Consider the following 19,317-nt stretch of genomic DNA (forward strand, 5'->3'; position numbering starts at 1 on the left):
CTATTTTGTACAAATAGTTACCATCAATAAATTAAAAGAATTAAAACCTCTTTGAACTTCTGGCTGACATTTATAAAGACCCAGATTGACTTCCCCAAAATCCTTGAACCCCAAGGGAACTCCTCCAATCTCCTAACTACCGCCCACCCCATGCCTCACAAACCAACCCACTCCACAGTATTCTCAACCGACCCTACCATCCCCCATTCCATATCCTCATGATGTCCAACCACCGCCACCCTGGAGGCCTGGCTGTACCACCTCTGAGGTCTGATTATCCCTTGACCTCCACCTCCCTTCAAAGTCCAACACTGAGGTTCAACTACCAATCCCTCAATCTTTGACCCACCACCCCACCCCCCCGCCCAAACTTCCAGGCTGCCCAAAGCCCTAAACTTTCAAACCTCCATACCCTGCTTTTGATCTCGCCACACATCCCCGACATCCAAACTCCCTACCCACTCGACTTGTGATCCCCCACTGTCACAACCCTGAGCCCCTCTCACCCCAGTTACCATCTTCCAAATTAGCATTTCATCGAGTGCCATTTTCCTGCCTTCTCCCCATAACCCTGCACATGGTTTGTTTTCAAATAAGCACGTATTTAATCAAATAAGTAACTGTGTTAGTGAAATGACATAAATATAAATATCTTCAACCAATAGTTGGGTTAGAGTGCTTAGTTTTAAATTTTAAAAAAGCTTCAGTTTATCTTCAGGAATAGTTAATTGCTCACAGGCTCATGTTTTCTCCATATATTGTATTCAGTCCAGCTACATGCACACATCATTTCTTAAATTTTAGATATTTGTCCCCAAGCTGTCGTCTTGTTACTGCTAATTGCAATGTTCTGCTTTTTCTCTTCAGTTCATGTTCCTAGCTTCAGTAGTGGCTGTTCCAACAAGCCATGTTTTGCCGGAGTACAATGTTATGATCGCAGACCACCAGAGGTTGGCTATACATGTGGCCGCTGCCCACCAGGCTTCAGTGGCAATGGTCGCACATGCACCAGAATTAATTTGTCTGGTAAGGTTATTTACTAGCGAGAATAGTTGCTGAGAGTGAGACTGTATTAAGTTATCTGTCCCATGCATACTACTAATGGTTTCCTGTAATTTTATAATGCTGATTATGATAAAGAACTAAAGATATGTACCAAACCAAACAATATTTTATTTCCAAAATTCTGAAAATGTTAATTTATTTTGAAAAAATGCAACGAAATTGAATGTTCCAGTTTCATTCAAAAGCATAAAGCATTGCTAAAAAGTAGATTTATCTCAGAAGTATCTTGCACACTTGTTACTTGGCACTTCATGTGTTAGTCACCCAAATTGCATTGTATGGTGAAATTGTTCAGCTCGCGATACATTCCATGTAGATAAGTGGTGTGGAGCCATCCTCACAGATGCAGTTTACACTTTGCACAGCTAAAATCCTGATATGAAAATTGGCTATGTGAACTTATTTTTAGAAAGCATACTTTGTTAAAAAGAATGTTTTGTGGTCTGAGGCTGAACTTTCTTCTACTGTATGGACCAAAAATGAAAGGAAAGAGTGCAGGGAGGATTGATGCCTCATCTCAACCACTGGTACTGCCACCAGAAATTTGTCTCTCCCTCGCCAGCAGAAAGATCAGCAAACTGCCTACTGGTCAACCAGCCATACATTCGGGCCTGGAATCCCACCAACCTCTCTGATTGCTACCTTTGTCGGTGCCTTCATCAGAGATTTCCAGGAGAAGAGTGTCAGACCCTGGGGTAGATGTAGCAAGTCCACTCTTGCAAATGTTACTGCCCATCTCTCGCTTTCCTCAGCCTGACTTGCTTCCAGAGTGGTTAAATTTCTGATCATTTGTCATAATGTCAACAGAGTTCCTAGAATAACAGGAAAAACATGATTAACAGTATTTCTTTGCATTTTCTGCAGTCCTTCTGCCAAACACCATTCCCTCATCCCAAAGAGATTCAAACTTTTCCTTCAAATAGTTCAAAAATTAAAAGTTCTTCTGTCATTTTTTAATAGGAACACAGAAAAATTTATAACAAGAAGGAGGCCAGTCAGCCTGTTGTGTTCACCCCGGCTGCAAGAGTTATCAGGTTTAATTCCACTTTCCAGTGCTTGGTTTGTAATTCTGTAGGTTATAGCACCTCATACACACATTGTCTAAGTGTTTTTTTTAATTCAGTGACAATTTCTTCCTTAACCAGCTTTTCAGGCTGAGTTCCAATCAAGTTTATTTATTAGTCACGAATAGGCTTACATTAATACTGCAATGAAGTAACTGAAAATCCCCCTAGTCGCCACACTTCAGCACCTGTTCGGGTACACTGAGAGAGAATTTAGCATGGCCAATGCACCCAACCTGCACGTCTTTGGACCGTGGGAGGAAACTGGAGCACCTGAAGAACGTGCAGACTCCACAGACAGTTATCCAAGCCAGGAATCGAACCCAGGTCGCTGGCACTGTAAGGCAACAGTGCTATCCGCTGTGCCACTACCAATTATTTTAAATCTGTGCCCCTGGTTATTGACCTCACTGCTCAGGGAAATAGGTCCTTTCTATCCACTCTATCTAGGACCCTTGATTTTATATATCTCAATGAAATCAGCTTCCTCTGTTCCAGTGAGAACAACCCCAGCCTATTCAATCTTTCTTCACGGTTAAAATTCCCCATTCTTGACAGCATCCTTGTCTTCTGTTTCCGCCTAGTGCAATCACAGCTTTCTTATAATGTGGGACCAAGACTATATTCAAGTTGTGGCCAATCTAATGTGTTATACAATTGTAGAATAATCTATTTGTATTTATTTGTTAGCCAATCAAGGAAATTGTCCTGTGTGTTTTCTTGACCACAATACCCTGCTGCATTCAGGGATCTGTGGATATACACTCCAAAATCCTGTCCTCTTCCTCTACACTTTCAGAATCCTACCATTACTTTGTCTGTTCTCCCCAAATGTATTGTCTTTCACTTCTCCAGACTGAATTCCATTTGCCATTTATCTGCCCACTTGACCAGTTCTTGACATCTTCCCGTAGTTTGCAGCTTTCTTCCTGATTATCAACCACATGGCTAATCTTCATATCATTGACAAAATCCCTACATTTAAGATTAAAGATATATAAAACAAACAGCAAGATAACTATTACTGAACCCTATTGATTCTCATGAAAATGGCCTTACAGTTACAAAAACCCTGTTAATAATTACCCGTTGCTACCTGTCATTGAACCAATTTTGGATCCAACTTGCCACTAATGCTTGGATTCCATGAACTTCTAATTTTTTGACCAGTCTGTCATGTGGAACGTTTCAAAGGCCTTGCTACACCCATGTAGACTGTGTCCAACAAACTACCCTCGTCAAACTTACTTGTCACCTTACTTCCACAAAAATGAAAAACAAGTTAACCAGGCTGAACCTTTTTGAGGCACTGCAGCAGATTTTCCATTGCAGCCTTGCTTCATTTCCATCAGTTGATGCTGGAGGCTTCCTTTGTCTGGTGGGAACCTGACCAGAGCCCAACATGCATAAGAGCTGCAGTCCAGAAAAATAGTTCAGGTATATATTGGGATTGATGTAGCACAGAAGCAGATGGACCATTTTTGAGCTGCCCAAGGAACTCCACCTGGAACATGAGGCACTGCAGCAGATTTTCCATTGCAGCCTTGCTTCATTTCCATCAGTTGATGCTGGAGGCTTCCTTTGTCTGGTGGGAACCTGACCAGAGCCCAACATGCGTAAGAGCTGCAGTCCAGAAAAATAGTTCAGGTATATATTGGGATTGATGTAGCACAGAAGCAGATGGACCATTTTTGAGCTGCCCAAGGAACTCCACCTGGAACATGCAGCAATGGATGGGTGGAGCATCTATCAGGTGGACCTTCCAGCTTCAGTGTCTTCGAGGAGGTCCATCTTCCAGCTCCAACTTCTTTCTTCAGGAGATCCACTTTCTTTCTTCAAAGTGTTCCTGGAAGTCCATCTTCTACCTTCAATGACAGGTCAGTTATGTCTGAACACGTGTTAAAAATAGTACATGGGTATAATGGCAGGGCATGAGCTATCCAACCCACCCCACAATACAAATTGATGCAAAACCCACCAGTGTGCATTTAATGGGGCCAGGGTCAGTTGTTACGGCATGAATTTCCACCAATCTCCATGGCAGGAAATACTCTGTGTCCCCATCTGCACCACAGGACTTAGCCCCAGAATGGAAAGTTTTGTCCAGTGTCCTTCCAAATCAAATAGTTGAATTTTGTCCCACATCCTTCCAAATGATCCATTTAAACATTAAAAAATAGAAATCTAGGAACAGGATTCCACCATTTAGCCCATTAACTCTGCACTATTTTATTGGCTATCGTAGGTATCTTTGGGTATGGTAGATTAAGGATTTTGTCACTAGATTGGTAACATAAAATGCATGTGCCAATAATTGAGTTCAAACTTGACCGTGGCAATTTGAGAGTTTAACTTTGATTCAAAAATTATGGAAATAAAAAATTGTTGAATTTTATTAAAAATGATAATGAAGCTTTTGGATTCTGATACAAAATCCAACTAGTTCACCAATGACTTTTAGCAAAGGAAACATGTTATCCTCACCTATATGTGGTGATAATCCCATGATAGTTGTATTAGCTCTAACTGCTCCAGTTAGCCATTCAATTATATTAAACCTGGTAGCCAGTGATTAGGATTGTGCCAATGAAGTCTACGTCACACGAATGAATAAATATACAATTAATCCATCTTTCCATATCCTGTAGTAGTCTTACTTCCCAAGGTACTACTTATCACCATTTTAAATGCCTATCTTGCTTTAGTAGAATGGCCCTGTTGTGACGTGCAGAAGCATTTCATGTTCTCACAACCTGTTTGAAGAATTTTTCCTGGAATGTAATTTTAAATTGTTTCTTCAAAAGCACTTCTACATGTTTCACATCTTAATTTGCACTATCTGTGGAAAATTTTGACAGGTCTACCTCAAACATCATGGCAGGTCTTGTCACAGTGGGTTGGAATATTCTTGAAATGGGGCCTGAGATTCTACATGTAAAGTGGAGAAAGATTAAGTTCCTGTCTCAGATATAGTCACAATTAATATACTTCTTTAATTGATAACTTATAGCAGTGAATAGAAACCATATAATCAGCCATGGATGACGAAGGAGGTAAAGTGTTAAATTAAAAGCGGATGCGTTTAGAGTAGCTAAGAGTAGTGGGCGAGAAGAGGATTGGGAGAGGTTTAAATATGCACAAAGAATGATAAAGAAGTTGATAAAGAAGGGTAGGATAAACTATGAAGCTGGGCTAGTGCTTAATATAAAAAAGGATAGTAAGAGTTTTTATAAATATATAAAAAGGAAGATGCTGACTAGGGTGAACGTTGGACCCTTAGAGGATGACCACCCTTGGTGGTCGGGGATTGGGAAATGGCTGAGGCCTTGAATAACTTTTTTGTATCGGTTTTCACGGAGGAGGACGTGAATAATTTGCTGGGTGTTAGCGATGGAAAGATGGTAGGAGTGGAGGGCCTGAATGACATTATTGTTACTAGAGAGGCAGTGCTCGAAAGACTGGACGGACTGATTGTGGACAAGTCCCCAGGACCGGATGGAATGCATCCAAGGGTTCTGAAAGAAATGGCGAAGGTGATAGTGGATGCCTTGGTGATTATTTTCCAAACGTCGCTGGATTCCGGGGAAGTGCCGAAAGATTGGAAAACGGCTAATGTTACGCCGTTGTTTAAGAAGGGTGGCAGGCAAAAGGCAGGGAATTATAGGCCAGTTAGTTTAACGTCTGTTGTAGGTAAAATGTTAGAATCCGTGATCAAGGAGAAAATAGCGAGGCATCTTGAGGAGAATTGTTTGATAGAGCAGACGCAGCACGGTTTCGTTAAGGGGAAGTCGTGTCTGACAAATTTATTGGAGTTCTATGAGGATGTGTCTAGGGCGGTGGATAGAGGAGAGCTGGTGGATGTGGTGTTTCTTGATTTTCAGAAGGCGTTTGACAAGGTGCCGCACAAGAGGTTATTATAGAAGGTCAGGGGGCATGGAGTTGGGGGTAGGGTGTTAGCGTGGATAGGCGATTGGCTGTCAAATAGGAGGCAGAGAGTGGGGGTCAATGGGTGCTATTCGGATTGGCAGTTGGTGACTAGTGGAGTGCCCCAGGGGTCGGTGCTGGGGCCTCAGCTATTTACCATTTATATAGATGATCTGGAGGAGGGAACCGAGTGTATGGTGTCGAAATTTGCTGATGACACCAAGATTGGTGGAACGGCAAATTGTGCAGAGGGTGTGGAAAGTCTGCAGAGGGATCTAGATAGGCTGGGCGAATGGGCCAGGAACTGGCAAATGGAATTTAATGTTGGCAAGTGTGAAGTTGTCCACTTTGATAGGAATAATGGTAGGAAGGACTATTACTTACATGGTGAAAAACTGCAGCATGCGATGGTGCAGAGGGACCTCGGGATCCTTGTGCATGAGTCGCAAAAACCCAGCCTGCAGGTGCAGCAGGTGGTCAGGAAGGCGAATGGGATGCTGGCCTTCATAGTGAGGGACTGAATATAAAAGTAGGGAGGTCTTGCTGCAACTGTACAGGGCACTGGTGAGGCCGCAGCTGGAGTACTGTGTGCAGTTTTGGTCGCCACGCTTATGCAAGGATATTTTGGCCTTGGAGGGAGTGCAGAGGAGGTTTACTAGGCTGATACCGGAGTTGAGGGGGTTGAACTATGAGGAGAGGCTGAATAAACTGGGCTTGTACTCGTTAGAGTTTAGAAGAATGAGGGGCGATTTCATTGAGACATACAAGATGATGAATGGGATGGATAGGATAGAGGTGGAGAGGCTCTTCCTGCTCAGGAAGGACAGTAGGACTAGAGGGCACAGCCTCAAGGTAAAGGGGGGGCGGTTTAGAACGGAGTTGAGGAGGAACTTCTTCACTCAAAGGGTGGTGAATCTCTGGAATTCTCTGCCCGTTGAAGTGGTGGAGGCTGCCTCGCTAAATATATTTAAGACGCGGTTTGATTGGTTTTTGATAGGCAAGGGGATTAAGGGTTATGGGGAGAGGGCGGGAATGTGGAACTGAGACACAACAGATCAGCCATGATCTTATTGAATGGCGGGGCAGGCTCGAAGGGCGAGATGGCCTACTCCTGCTCCTATTTCTTATGTTCTTATAAACACTGCAAGGATTACGAATGGGATTTTACCCTCATGACTGGGACCGTATGCTTTTCAAATATAGAAATAGCACAGGAGAGCTTAGGCATAAGAAGCATGTTGATTCAGATTGTTATAATGAAACCACAGTTTGGGTCATGCTTTGTTAGGAAAACGGTTTCATTCTCTAATGGGAATATAATTGCACCACTTGGCTCAGGAATTTAATGTGGTTAGAATTCAATATGGCAAAGAAATAGGATTTATTTTGGACTTTTAGCAGTACAAACTTGGGAATCACAGCAGCAAAGCACTTTAATTGATGGAGCAAAGCCTACATAACCTGTCAATATGTTTGAGTGTGAAATTGGTTATCAGCAATAATAGCGTTATGATTCTGCAATTCATTTTACAGCCCTTCTGATATCCTCTTGAAAATAATGTTGGATATTGTTCAAAATTATGATAAATTAAATATTTATTTTACTCAGAGAACAGTGCAAGTAATGGAGTTGAATTTCTACTAGTCATATCAGCACAATCCATGTGGAATTGGCTGAAAGAATGCAAGCAATTAGGGAATTTTAAAAGTGAGCTGTGTCAAAAGCATTTATGTTTATGATTTTGTGGTCTGTTAAGATTCACTCACCCAAATCGGGCCTCTCGCGCAAAGTAGTCATCTACCCTGTTAAAAATTGTGAGATTCTGCCAACTGTGCTTGTTCAGGAAGCTTCTTTAAATGACATTCATTTTCTTAGGCACACAGAAACAATAGACACATTTTGGAAGATCTCCACATTAAAGTGTGTGTAATTTATTAATAAATTGAAGAATGTGTATATATTAAACTGCCTGGTGGGTCAGCATTTTTTATTTAAAACTGATTTTCAATGATCTGAGACTGGATTTTACCAGAGTCAGGAAGATTCCTCAGACCTTTAAAACTGGCAGCAGGGGCCTGATGCAGAAGTCTCGTCTGCATTTCGAACATTTCCAATTTTTGCAGCAGGGCTGGGGTCGAGGGCATTCACATAAATGGTAATCCAAAACTCAGCTGGTGCTTGGAACTTTCGGACTGAGTGTTGAGTTCAAACAGATCCCAATTTGACTGGTCTTAACTAGTGTTGACTTGACTGGTGTTAACCCACAATGTTGGCGTCACAAATTGATGGAACAAATCTTTCTCAGAAGGGCAGATGAGGTCTGTTTAAGTGTCATGATCTGAAGTTTATTTTCAATTGCCAGCTCTTTAACCCTGGGGGTGGGGGGGAGGGTAGTTCGAAAACTGCTACCTGCTGGACTGCTTTGATTGGCAGGCCATCTGTTGTAGATTAGAAAAAAAACTGTTCATACAATTTCAGTGGAGTTTTCTGTTTACATTTCTCAATGGCTATTGTTATGTCATGATAAATGTTTGGCTGAGTTTCAAAAGCTACAATTATCTCACCAGGGAGTTTTGAATTCATAGTTTGATTAACCGTTTATATAATATATTAAAAGATTTAGCTGTCTTTAATGGTGATCTGAATAGATGGATGTTTTAGATTAACTATTTGAGGAGATTTAACAGCTTTGGGTAGGTTTCATGAATGTGAGATACTTTCACGTTAAGTCTTTAGAAGTGAAAACTGTATTAGATTGTTAGAAGTTTATTTTTTCATCTTGGCATGGCTCCTGAAGTCTGCCCATGTTGAATACTAGGTGGGGAGCTATGAAGGCATGAGGGTGGGTGGAGGTATACCTTGACATGAAAATGGTATGGGTGTATGAGGGGACATGGCAGTGGATGGGGGCATGAGTTGGCAAGGACTTGTCAAGGCGATGGGTGTGATAAGGGGAATGGGTGAGGAATAGAGAGCCTAACAGCTTCTGAAAAAAACTGGGACAAAGTCCCAGAGAATCAAGCTCAGTGTTTAACCAGCCTGCCCCATGGCTACCTAGGATCTACTTCTGGAGTAGCTGGGTCCAACTCAATCCTGCCTCCGTCTACGAATATCAGATTGAAAGGCACCCTTCAAACTGAGGAAGTCTGCTAAGTTGAGAAGTTTTCTGACGAGCTACCTGCTCAGTAGTGCCCTTTGATCAGGCTACTCACAGGTAGGGACTGGGCATCAATAGTAAGACTACTTATTTTGCCATATTAGATTGGGTCCCTCCAGAGGCATTCAGAGCATGCACTGTAAGCATTAAAGTGTTGGCTTGTGCTATCACATTCTCTTCTGGATGGTTGTTATTAAATTCAGAGCAGGTTTTACAGTCTGAAAAAATTAGAGTAATTTAAAATATTGGTCCAGATCTTTTTATCTCCAGATTGTTGGAGACCAAATGTATGACTCAAGATGTGTGTCAGTACCCCACAGAGGTTCTGAGGCACTGACTGTATGGGAATTGCTCGAGATGTTTGAACTTCTGATGAGAAATTCCCCTCCAGGACACTCCTGAAAAGAAAAACACTTGGGAATGTTTATGAAGTTTCAAGGAAAGCTTCTATTGGACCAAATACCTTTGTAAGAATGTTTTTAAATGTACATCATTTTTAAAGAAATTGATCCCATTGATGTAGCCTGTGATTGCAAGAGCCTGCATCAGTAGCAAAGCCGGAAAGTCTGGCAGAGAAGGGTTCGAGAGACGGGATGGATATGAAGAGGCTAACTGCTTTGAGCTGGGAAAATTATTTTCCTGCTCCCCACTGTCGTGCATTCCCAGGCGGTTTATACATCCATCCCTGGATCAGAGAGTTTGTCTAGGCCATTAATGTTCAAGTCCCCAACCACCTTGCAACAAAGGCCACATTTGATATTTAGATATAAATACACAGAAAGATTCTACTTCCAACTTTGACATGAGACTGGAACCCATATGTGCCAGGTCCTAGGCGATAATGCAGCTATTCCTACCAAATTTGTGACATGAATATGCCTGAACAGCAATAGATTTTTAAATCCTTTGTTCAAATCCTGGCACTGTAACACATAATGTTTTCCAACATTACACAATTGGCCACATTTCAAATATACTTCATTGCCTGCAAAGTGCAAGGCATATCCTAAGGATGTGACAGATGCTGTAAAAATGCAAGTTGTTTCTTTATAATAGATAAATAAAATATACTATTGGGGTGTAGAGCTAGGTAGGATTTTCACAATCCAACAGCACAACATGTATAATACCTATAAAGTTTCATTGAATTAATAAATTTCTTGATTAATGTGTCTGTCAGCTATGAATTAATTCTGTGTTCATAATGAATGTACACTTAAATTCATTCAGATTACAAGAAAAGTTATTTAAATTGATGCAGTTATTAGTAGTCCAAAACGGCTGATTAGGATCAAACTGACTCTTCAAGCACCAGAAAAAAAACTACACGAGAATGGAAGCATCCAAACTATTCATCCCCCTACCCTTACCTCCAGCAAACCAGGAAGTAACAAGGAGGCTATAACATTCATTTTTCATAATTTTACTTCAAGCAAAATAAAGTTTCAGATATGTGCATGGGATTATGGTAGAAAATGGAGGATCTTAAACAAACTTAAAATAAAAATCAATGAAATTATCATTGCATAAGTGTAAAACCAATTCTCAGAGCCAGAGATGCTGTTTAGCAGTAATTGTGATTTAACATGCTGTTAAAAGCCCAGTTACACTTCATTCAACAAGATGTAGCTTTTACCAAGTCTCTTCCAGTGAGAATGAGAGTATAAAAATAGTAGTCTATCAAATTTCAGAGATTTTCAATTAATTTCAAGAATTTTGACAGCTCGACGCGTGAAGCAGTAGGATATCACGGATAGCATTTTTTGAATTTCAGCATTTAATTGCACATGTGTAAAAGCAAGAAGTTATTTCCCATTCCTCCATGGGTACACAATTGAAAGTATCACAGATGGAAATTAACTTGAACTCACTGAATTGATGTGAACATCTGCTTTCCAGCGTTACACTCATTAAAAATAGACTAATGACAACAAACATAATTGGAAAATCTTACCAAAAAATCCTAAGTTATGAATGAGCATGAAAATGGGAGAGATCTGCACTGTTTTGTGACTGACTTAAAAATCGAATCTGACATTATCAATAAAATCAAGCCAAATTTGGTTTCCGTAGGTGGAGCCTCGATCGCCTAAAAGCTGGCTGATAGTAGCAGTGAGCACAGAGACCCGCCATTGCACCCCCCAAGCTACAGCAAGCTTACGTGGCTGATCAGACCCCCCCACCACCACCACCACCACGAGGCTCCGCAGGTAATCACTGCTCCCCCACCCCCACTTAGACCGATTGCCACCTATCCCTCCGCCACCCCAGCACTGTTGCAGAATGGCAGCGGTTCCCCCTTCCTCACCAGTGGATGATGGGCAGTCTCATTGGAATCTCAAAATTGAGACCAATGAAACCAAATAGTTTTTATGTTTCCAACATCTATTATTTTGCTTTTATGGAGTTTTTATGGCTGAGGCTTAGAAATTGCACAATTCATGATAAAGTTGTGTTAAATGTGTTATTTATATTACTTGACCATTCTAACATGAGATTTTATTCCATTTATATCTTGCTAGCACTGGCAGCTCTTTCAAAGAGCCAGCTTAGACTCCTTCTATGCTATATGATTCTTTAATTCAGGTAGCCAAATGAATCACATTTGTAATAGTGCAGCGCTGCTGTTTCTTAAGTTACAGATGAGTACTTCCCTGCTTTGAGTTGAAAAGGTTGCTCATTCCCAACCGTATGAAAAATCTTATGTGCAAATGAAGCATAACGCATTCTGCTTGGAAATTGATGTGATTTAATGGTGCTGCTGTCAACATTAAATGGAAGGTGTAATGCAGCACATCATTTATGTCAATAACGGCATCCCCTCAGAAGCACTTGGTTGTTGAGTCATGATAGGTTGTAACTGAGACAGTCAACATAGTGTCACCTGTGGAAAGAGGTTAGGAAGAATATATCTATCTTTAGGATAAGGCTAAGGTTATCTATAATTCTTCATATGAATGATTTATTATGTTATTTGGACATTAAAAGCAAGTAGTAGGGGAAAAAAAACACTTTGAGACCTTTCACTTTGAGAACTATTTTTGCTATTGCCTGTGAGCCTCATTCCACTGGCACATGGAAATGGGCCTAGAACTAAATGACAAACTTATTAACAAAAAAAGCATATACTGATGCTGCCATTGTAGCCTGCAACTGATAAGTTGACAGTTGTACTGAAACATGTATGATTGTATAACTCTGTGCAGTGCACTTATATCATTCAGGTACTATTCGATCTCCTCTACAATATGACCACCATTCCATAAACATTTAAACAAGTGTTAACCCACATAAAATGATTGAGTTAATGCCTCAGTTAAAGTTGCAGTGACTGGAATTTGATATGGTCCCAAATCAACACTTTGACAATAATATTGTTCACTGTCATTTCCAGGATATATCATGTATGCTTAGAATATGCACCTCATGAACTCATGCTAACTCCACAGATAGCCCATTCAGACAATGGGCATGATTTTACCAGTCATTCACGCCACGTCCCCACTGCAGCAAGATCAGAGAATTTGGCACCCTGCCAAATCTCCGTTCACTGCAGCGGGATGAGAAAATCCCGCCAGTGTGAATAGCCATTACGTCCTGACCAATGAGTTTTTAAATAGATTACTTTATCATGATAGGTTGACTGTTGCTACAGATATTGCCAAGTGCTTGTTTTTTGTTGGCCAGCGGAGGGCAGCTTCATACAATAACAAGCTCTTTATCAAGTGACTTCAACTTAACAGTAAATGTTTTTATATTCATCATAGATGTACACACTGGTATATTGAGAGAAGGTTTCACTAGCGTACATGTGTTTAAAAATAAACTGTAATTTTAAATAATGGCAACTTTGTACGTGTAGTTTACGGAGCATTGTTTTCAGCACTCACGAATGGAAATGTAATTTTGTAATATATTTATTATTTTATTGCATTTATCTTTCATTCCGTCCATCACCTTTGGCCACAGTCAAGCATTTTTATTCCTTTCAATGTGTCTAAATATATCTCATGCATGGCAAGAGTTCCTTTGGCTCTTATGAAGTAATTAGTCAAATTTTAAGGACCTGAGCAAGATGGGCTTAACTGCAAATATGGGGTTAAATCCCCAAAAAGTGGCATTGAATTTGGAACCCAAGATGATCCTGTCTACTTCCGTCCTTGTCTCCGGTGGGTTTGGAGCTGACTGGGGAACCCTTGTGTAGCTGTCAAGAAAGTTATTGAAATATTAAAACACGTAATTCACTTTGACTTTAGCCCTGAATACTGGCTTTAGCAGCCAATGTATGGATTCCCTGAGCTTGTAACATTTCAACAAGGTAACTGTGATGAGTACATATGAGTGAAGTACACTGGGAAGACTTTTAAAATTAAAATTGCTAAGATTGTAAAATGCTTGTGCTTAGAGGATTAATTCTGAGAACTTGAAATCAATAACTGCGTGCCTTGGAGTATACTCATCTTTAACTTTACTGTTGTCAGCCTTCACTGCAGTGGAGGGGCAACTTGTTCAGCAGTAACCTGGATCCTTGATAAGGACCAGCAAGAGCAATCACACTATGAAAAGCAATAATAGCTGCCTCCTTGGCAGCCTCGTGCTATTCCACAGGACGGAGAGGACAGAATTCCAATTTGAAGGAGGCAGTACTCCCAGCACAAGGTCTATAGACAAAGATCAGCTTCCTCAATATGACAAGAGCAAAGGTGTCTCAGGACGATGAGGTTTTTGTGGCAAGTTGTTGTTGACACCTGCAGTCTTTTGAAACAAGAATTCCTTCCAAAAGAAGCAGGTGGGCACACATTGCTTGTGGCCACCTAAGAATTTCTTCACCTCCAGGGATCTTACCCCTTGACATTCAATGGCATTATAATCAATAAATCCCCCAATCCTCCACTATCAGCATCCTTAGAGTTGCCATTGACCTGAAAATGAACTGGACTAGCCATATAAATACTGTGGTTGCTAGAGCAGGTCAGAGACTCGGAATCCTGTGGTGAGTAACTTACCTCCTGACGCTTCAAGGTACAAGTCAGGAGTGAAATGGGATACTCTCCACTTTCCTGGAAGAGTGCAGCTCCAACAACACTCAAGGAACATGACCACATCCAAAAACAGCTATTTGGTAGCTATCCCTTTTACAAACATTCAATTCCTCCACCACTGACGAACAGTGGCAGTTTCTTAAACAGCACTTTTCAAACCCATGACCACTACCATCTAGATGGACAAGCCCATGCAAAAGGTTAATACACAATATAAGGGCTCATGGACTTGGAGTGATACGTTACTGTGGATAGAGGATTGGTTAATGGACAGGAAGAAAAGAGTACAGATAAATGAGGCATTTTCAAGTTGGAAGGCTGTGACTAGTGGAATATCACAAGGATCAATGCTGAACCCGGAACCATTAGACAAAATGACGACAAAAATATATCTAAGTTTGCTGATTACAAATCTACGTGGACATGCAAACAGTAAGAACAACATAATGAGACTTCAAAGAGATAGACAAGCTAAGTGAGTAGGTAACAAGGTGGCAGATGGGTAATGTGAGGTTATTCACTTTGGTCATTAAAACAGAAAAGCAAAATATTTTTAAAAGGTGTGAAACATATAAAAGTTGGTGTTCAGAGAGACATGGATGTACTCTTATAAGGAACGAAAAGTTAGCACACTGATACAATATTTAGTTATGAAAGCAAATGGCATGTTGTAAGGGAATTGATGTACAAGAATTCTTGCTGTATTTGGCCAGAGCTGTGGAAATAACGTTGTGGGGGGGGGGGGGAGCGGGGTCATGATTCACCGTTAGTCAATGATAAGAATCCTGATCACCCATTGAATCGGGCATCGGGACTAAAATCAGAATTCCTGTCGGACGTGGGGGTGGGTGACCCATTATTTGATTGGGTGAGGGAGGATGCTCATCTTTGCTGAAGGGTTTGAGGTGCTCCCCTGGTCAGCAGAGGGGGGTGGGGGAGGGATAGGGGAATCACCATTTCATTTTCTGGGGAAGTCGGGGACTGTCTTTGAGCGCAAAGATCAGGAAGCCATTTAAAAATGTCTTCCCAATCTCTGAACAGCTGGGCTGGTTTGTGGGTTCCCTGAGATGGCCCCATTTCAGGTGGGTGAATTCCACCTGACTGATGCTGCCAGCGCCAACAGGAAACACTCAATTTCCCTCTGGCATAGGCATTTAGCCTGAAAACAGGAGGCTGAAGTAGATTCTTGGTGTCTCAGGGAAAGATGAGTTTTGGGAAGCAGGTGGATAAGTGACGCTGAAACCCAGGATCAGCCATGATCATATAGAATGGCAGAACAGACTCAATGGACCATATGGTCTTCTCATGTTCTTATTTGTTATGTTCCTAAATGAGCATAAGTGGGCTCTTTTGTAAGGTCCAGGCCAGGAGCAACAAGTTGGCTTAAGGATAGGTGTGTCTTTTTGTTAAAACAAAGCCTAGTCTGTCTGCATTGGAGATGAATAAGGTCTGCTGTGTATCAAGCCCATCACCAACCTGCAGCTGCATATATCCCCCTCCTCCCTGACTCACCTCCCCCTGCAGCCTCTCCCCATCAACACCCATGCAACTAGGTTTTCCCAGTCTCAGTTGTCCTCTGGCCCATGCAAAGGAGATGCCCCATGAACTCCAATTAAGTCAGCATTGGATGCACAAATGGGTACAACTTTGTGTATGCGTGAAGGTTGCAACCTCTGGATTGTTGGACCCTTGCTTGTTTTTAAATGGTGGATGACTTTACCAAAACAGTTTGATATAATAACAAACAAAGTTATGATATTCTACAGATCTTCAGAAATCTGGTGTTATCAGATCAAAGTTGAGAGTCATTACTACAACTATTGAACCGACTGTATTGACAACTGTCAAGAAGCCACATGTACATCATTGGACTACAGCAAATCAGACTGCTGACAATAGATCCACAATCTGGCTTCCTTCCATCCCATCCAGGCAACTTTTACCTAGAAAATTTCCAATCGCTACATTCTTGGAAAACGGTAAAGGGGCAAGAGAAAGCAGCAAGGAAGAAGCAACAAGTGATGAGAGAGACCACATAAAAGGAGAAGGAGGAATTCCAAAAATCTTTGGTCCATCATTGAATCAAAGAAGGCCAGTATTAAAATCACAGCCTTCCAGTGTGACTGTAACTACAGAAGGCCTTTTAATAGAGGATGAACTGACACCTCAACCAAAGATAGTTACATGTGCAGACTCACCATGTTTCTCTGGGGTACCTTGTGAATCAACTCTCGGCGGAAGTTTCAAATGTGGTCGGTGCCCTTTTGGCTATTTTGGCGATGGAGTCACATGCAAAGGTATCGTATTATACTAGTGCTGTTGTGCTTATGGCTAAGTAAATGTTCATTGTTATATATTCAGAAACAAAATGAGAGGTGAAAAGATCTAACACAGAAGAGAAGGAATCTATAATAAAACATGTAGAACTATATATGTTTATATAATGCTTTAAAAACTCCCTACTTTGGTAATTGAAACATTAATTATTTGTGTACAATTTCAGTTGCATTCAGTACAAGTTGCTTGTTTTCCCCTCTTACCTATTTAATCAATGCTAGAGCATCTCCAATAATGGCTTCTCATGACCTATCTCCAGAAGTTATCTCTGGATTCCCTCATGATTCTGTCCTTGGCTCCTACCTCTTCCTCATCAACATGCTGCCCCCTTAGAGACATTGGGCAGAATTTTAAAATCCCCTGTAGGCAGGTTTGCAGGTAAGGGGCCCATAAAATTCTGTAGGTGCTTCGCCTTGCAGCATATTTGCCTGCCTAAAAACCGGCTGTGGATGAGGCCTTGGATAATCCATTCTCCCTTGTATTAATTGAGATCTTTAAATGGCCAAATAATGGCCCTTAAGGGGTACTTCACACTCAGCTACAATTTCTCACCTGATCGGAGGAGGCTGATGACGGTTAGGCAGTCCAGTAGGTAAGTCTGCCTTGGCATCTGGAGGAAAAGAGGGGGTGTTCCTCATGGCCCCTTTTTCTAATTAAAGATCCCAGAAACCCCTACCCGGGTGCCCCCCCCCCCCCCCCTTCAGAACACAGCAGGGATTCACAGCAACGTTTTCAATGGCAGAAGAATAGACCCCATCACATGTGAAATCCTGCCCTTTGTCCAAAGACATAAAGTTAGTCTCCATTGACTTGTACATTGTTGCTCAGCACTTGCCCCTGCAGTGCAGCAGTAAATGTGGCACCCCAGATGTGCATTAACCTAGCAATCAGTTCTTAGCTCTGGATGAATAATATAACACTATAACTTCCTTCCTTCTTTAAAATAATATCTGTACATTAATTTAAATGTTCAAATCATCAACTTTTTAATATCATCTAACTAAAGAAGTCTAAAGATTGACTTTTATAATTAAACTGAATCCCTTTAGAGTCTGTTTTAGTTTATTTTGTTTTTTCAAAATGTTATTCTCTGTATTGCTTGTGTTGCAAGACATTGTGCCCTCATCTTACAGAATTGGCATTCATCACACTTTGATGAGTTAGCACACTGCATAGGTGATGTCTTGTTCCTGGTGTTGTAGGAGTTGTACTTGATGTTACTTGTTGATGTTCTCTGTCTGATTAATGATGTTGCTGGTGCTAATGATGACCTCTTCTGCTTTTCCACCTCAAGTGTAGGTCGAATATCAACTCGTTACTTCTCATTTTCTTATCTGTTTCAGTCTCAATGGCCTTGAAGTCTCAGCTTCATCAACAAATTTTGCTGCTTCCAAGTTTTCAATAATGGCTTCAGCAAATGCAGTTTGACCGTTCAGCAATTCAGGCACGGATTTAGCATGCTTGTTGAAGCCTAGACTTTCTCTTGCCTATGCATCAACAAATTGATGGGCCATAACTTCTGACTAGCATCTGAAGGAAATGGCCTGCAGGAATTAGAAGAATTTAATGCACACTTAACTGGTCTTGAGAATTGCGCTACTTGTGCCCTACATCAATAAGATACTGGGCGTGGTTCTCCCAAAAATGTTCTAAGTGCTAAACTCAGGAGAAAACTGGTGTAAATCACGATTGTCTTTTCATTGCAACTTCACACTCGAATCTCCCACATTGTGTGTACTGCAGAGGCCACAGTCATGAATACCATTAAAAGCTCAAAGAGTGGAGGCCTATTCAAATGGAAGCTGACAATTCCGGGCCTCTGTGCATGTGCAGTGGCCCCCATTTGTCATTCTCCCGATCGCTCGCCAGCTCGATCACTGGCCAGCCCTGACCTCTACCTACCCCCATCTCCAGCTCTCCTAACTGCCCCTTGGGCAGTGAGAGAGTGCACAGGCTGGCATTGCCAGGGTGCCCATGCCCAGGGGCATCACCCCATGCTGCCCAACCCCCTAGCACCCCAAATGCCCCCCCCCCTTCACTCCAGCGACGTCTCCTGCTACTTCCCCGAAAGCGTAGGGCAAATCTGAACCCTGCCGGAGTGAAACTGGCAGCGTGGGAGATGCTATCGGGCCCGGAGATTCAGTCTTGGGCCCGCTAAACACATTAAAATGAGGTGAAAATCAGATTTAAATAATTTGCCTGCTGTTCCCACCAGTTTCCAGCGTGGTCCCAATCGATTCTTGTGGTGGGATGGGAGAAAACCCCACCTTTTAAGAGTTTGGTGGTGGAGTCAGGTTAGGCCCATGTTGGGAAGGGTGCAATCCATCGGTAAGGGTGGGGGGGGTGGGGGGATGTAGTTGTTGGTGTGTTGGGGAATACTGTTGGGGAGGGGTCTTACGGGTATTGGCCTAGATATTTACAAGAGTTTATAATACTCTCAGTGGCCCCACACAGCTGCAAACTTAAACCCCCTCAAAGAAACCTGGCATCATGTTAGAGGGCAGTCAAGTAGCTGCATGTAACCAGTGTTTGCATCCTTATGGGTGATCTCGCTGATGCACCCACCATCCCCCCCCCCCCCCCCCCCCCCGGGGCATGTGATGGTAGACGTCACCATCACACCTTGCAGAGGAAGGAACATCAGTGTTATCTGTGCGATGTTCCAGCCTTACTGGGAATGTCAGCTCAATGGCTGGGACATTGACTTACAAAGGTTTAACAGTTAAC

At 41.8% G+C, this 19,317-nt stretch overlaps 1 protein-coding gene across 1 annotated transcript in view; it reads left to right on the forward strand.

Annotated features, from left to right (window-relative positions):
• Nucleotides 1-19,317, forward strand: part of vwde (von Willebrand factor D and EGF domains) — a 247,121-nt gene that overhangs the window by 185,202 nt on the left and 42,602 nt on the right. The window contains exons 21-22 of the mRNA XM_080216599.1: nt 868-1,026; nt 16,020-16,550. Coding sequence (XP_080072725.1) covers nt 868-1,026; nt 16,020-16,550 — 690 coding nt within the window. The remainder of the gene's footprint in view (nt 1-867; nt 1,027-16,019; nt 16,551-19,317) is intronic.

The sequence above is a fragment of the Carcharhinus amblyrhynchos genome, chromosome 2, assembly GCF_965287045.1.
Source record: "Carcharhinus amblyrhynchos chromosome 2, sCarAmb.v2.hapA, whole genome shotgun sequence".
NCBI classification, from domain to species: Eukaryota; Metazoa; Chordata; class Chondrichthyes; order Carcharhiniformes; family Carcharhinidae; genus Carcharhinus; species Carcharhinus amblyrhynchos.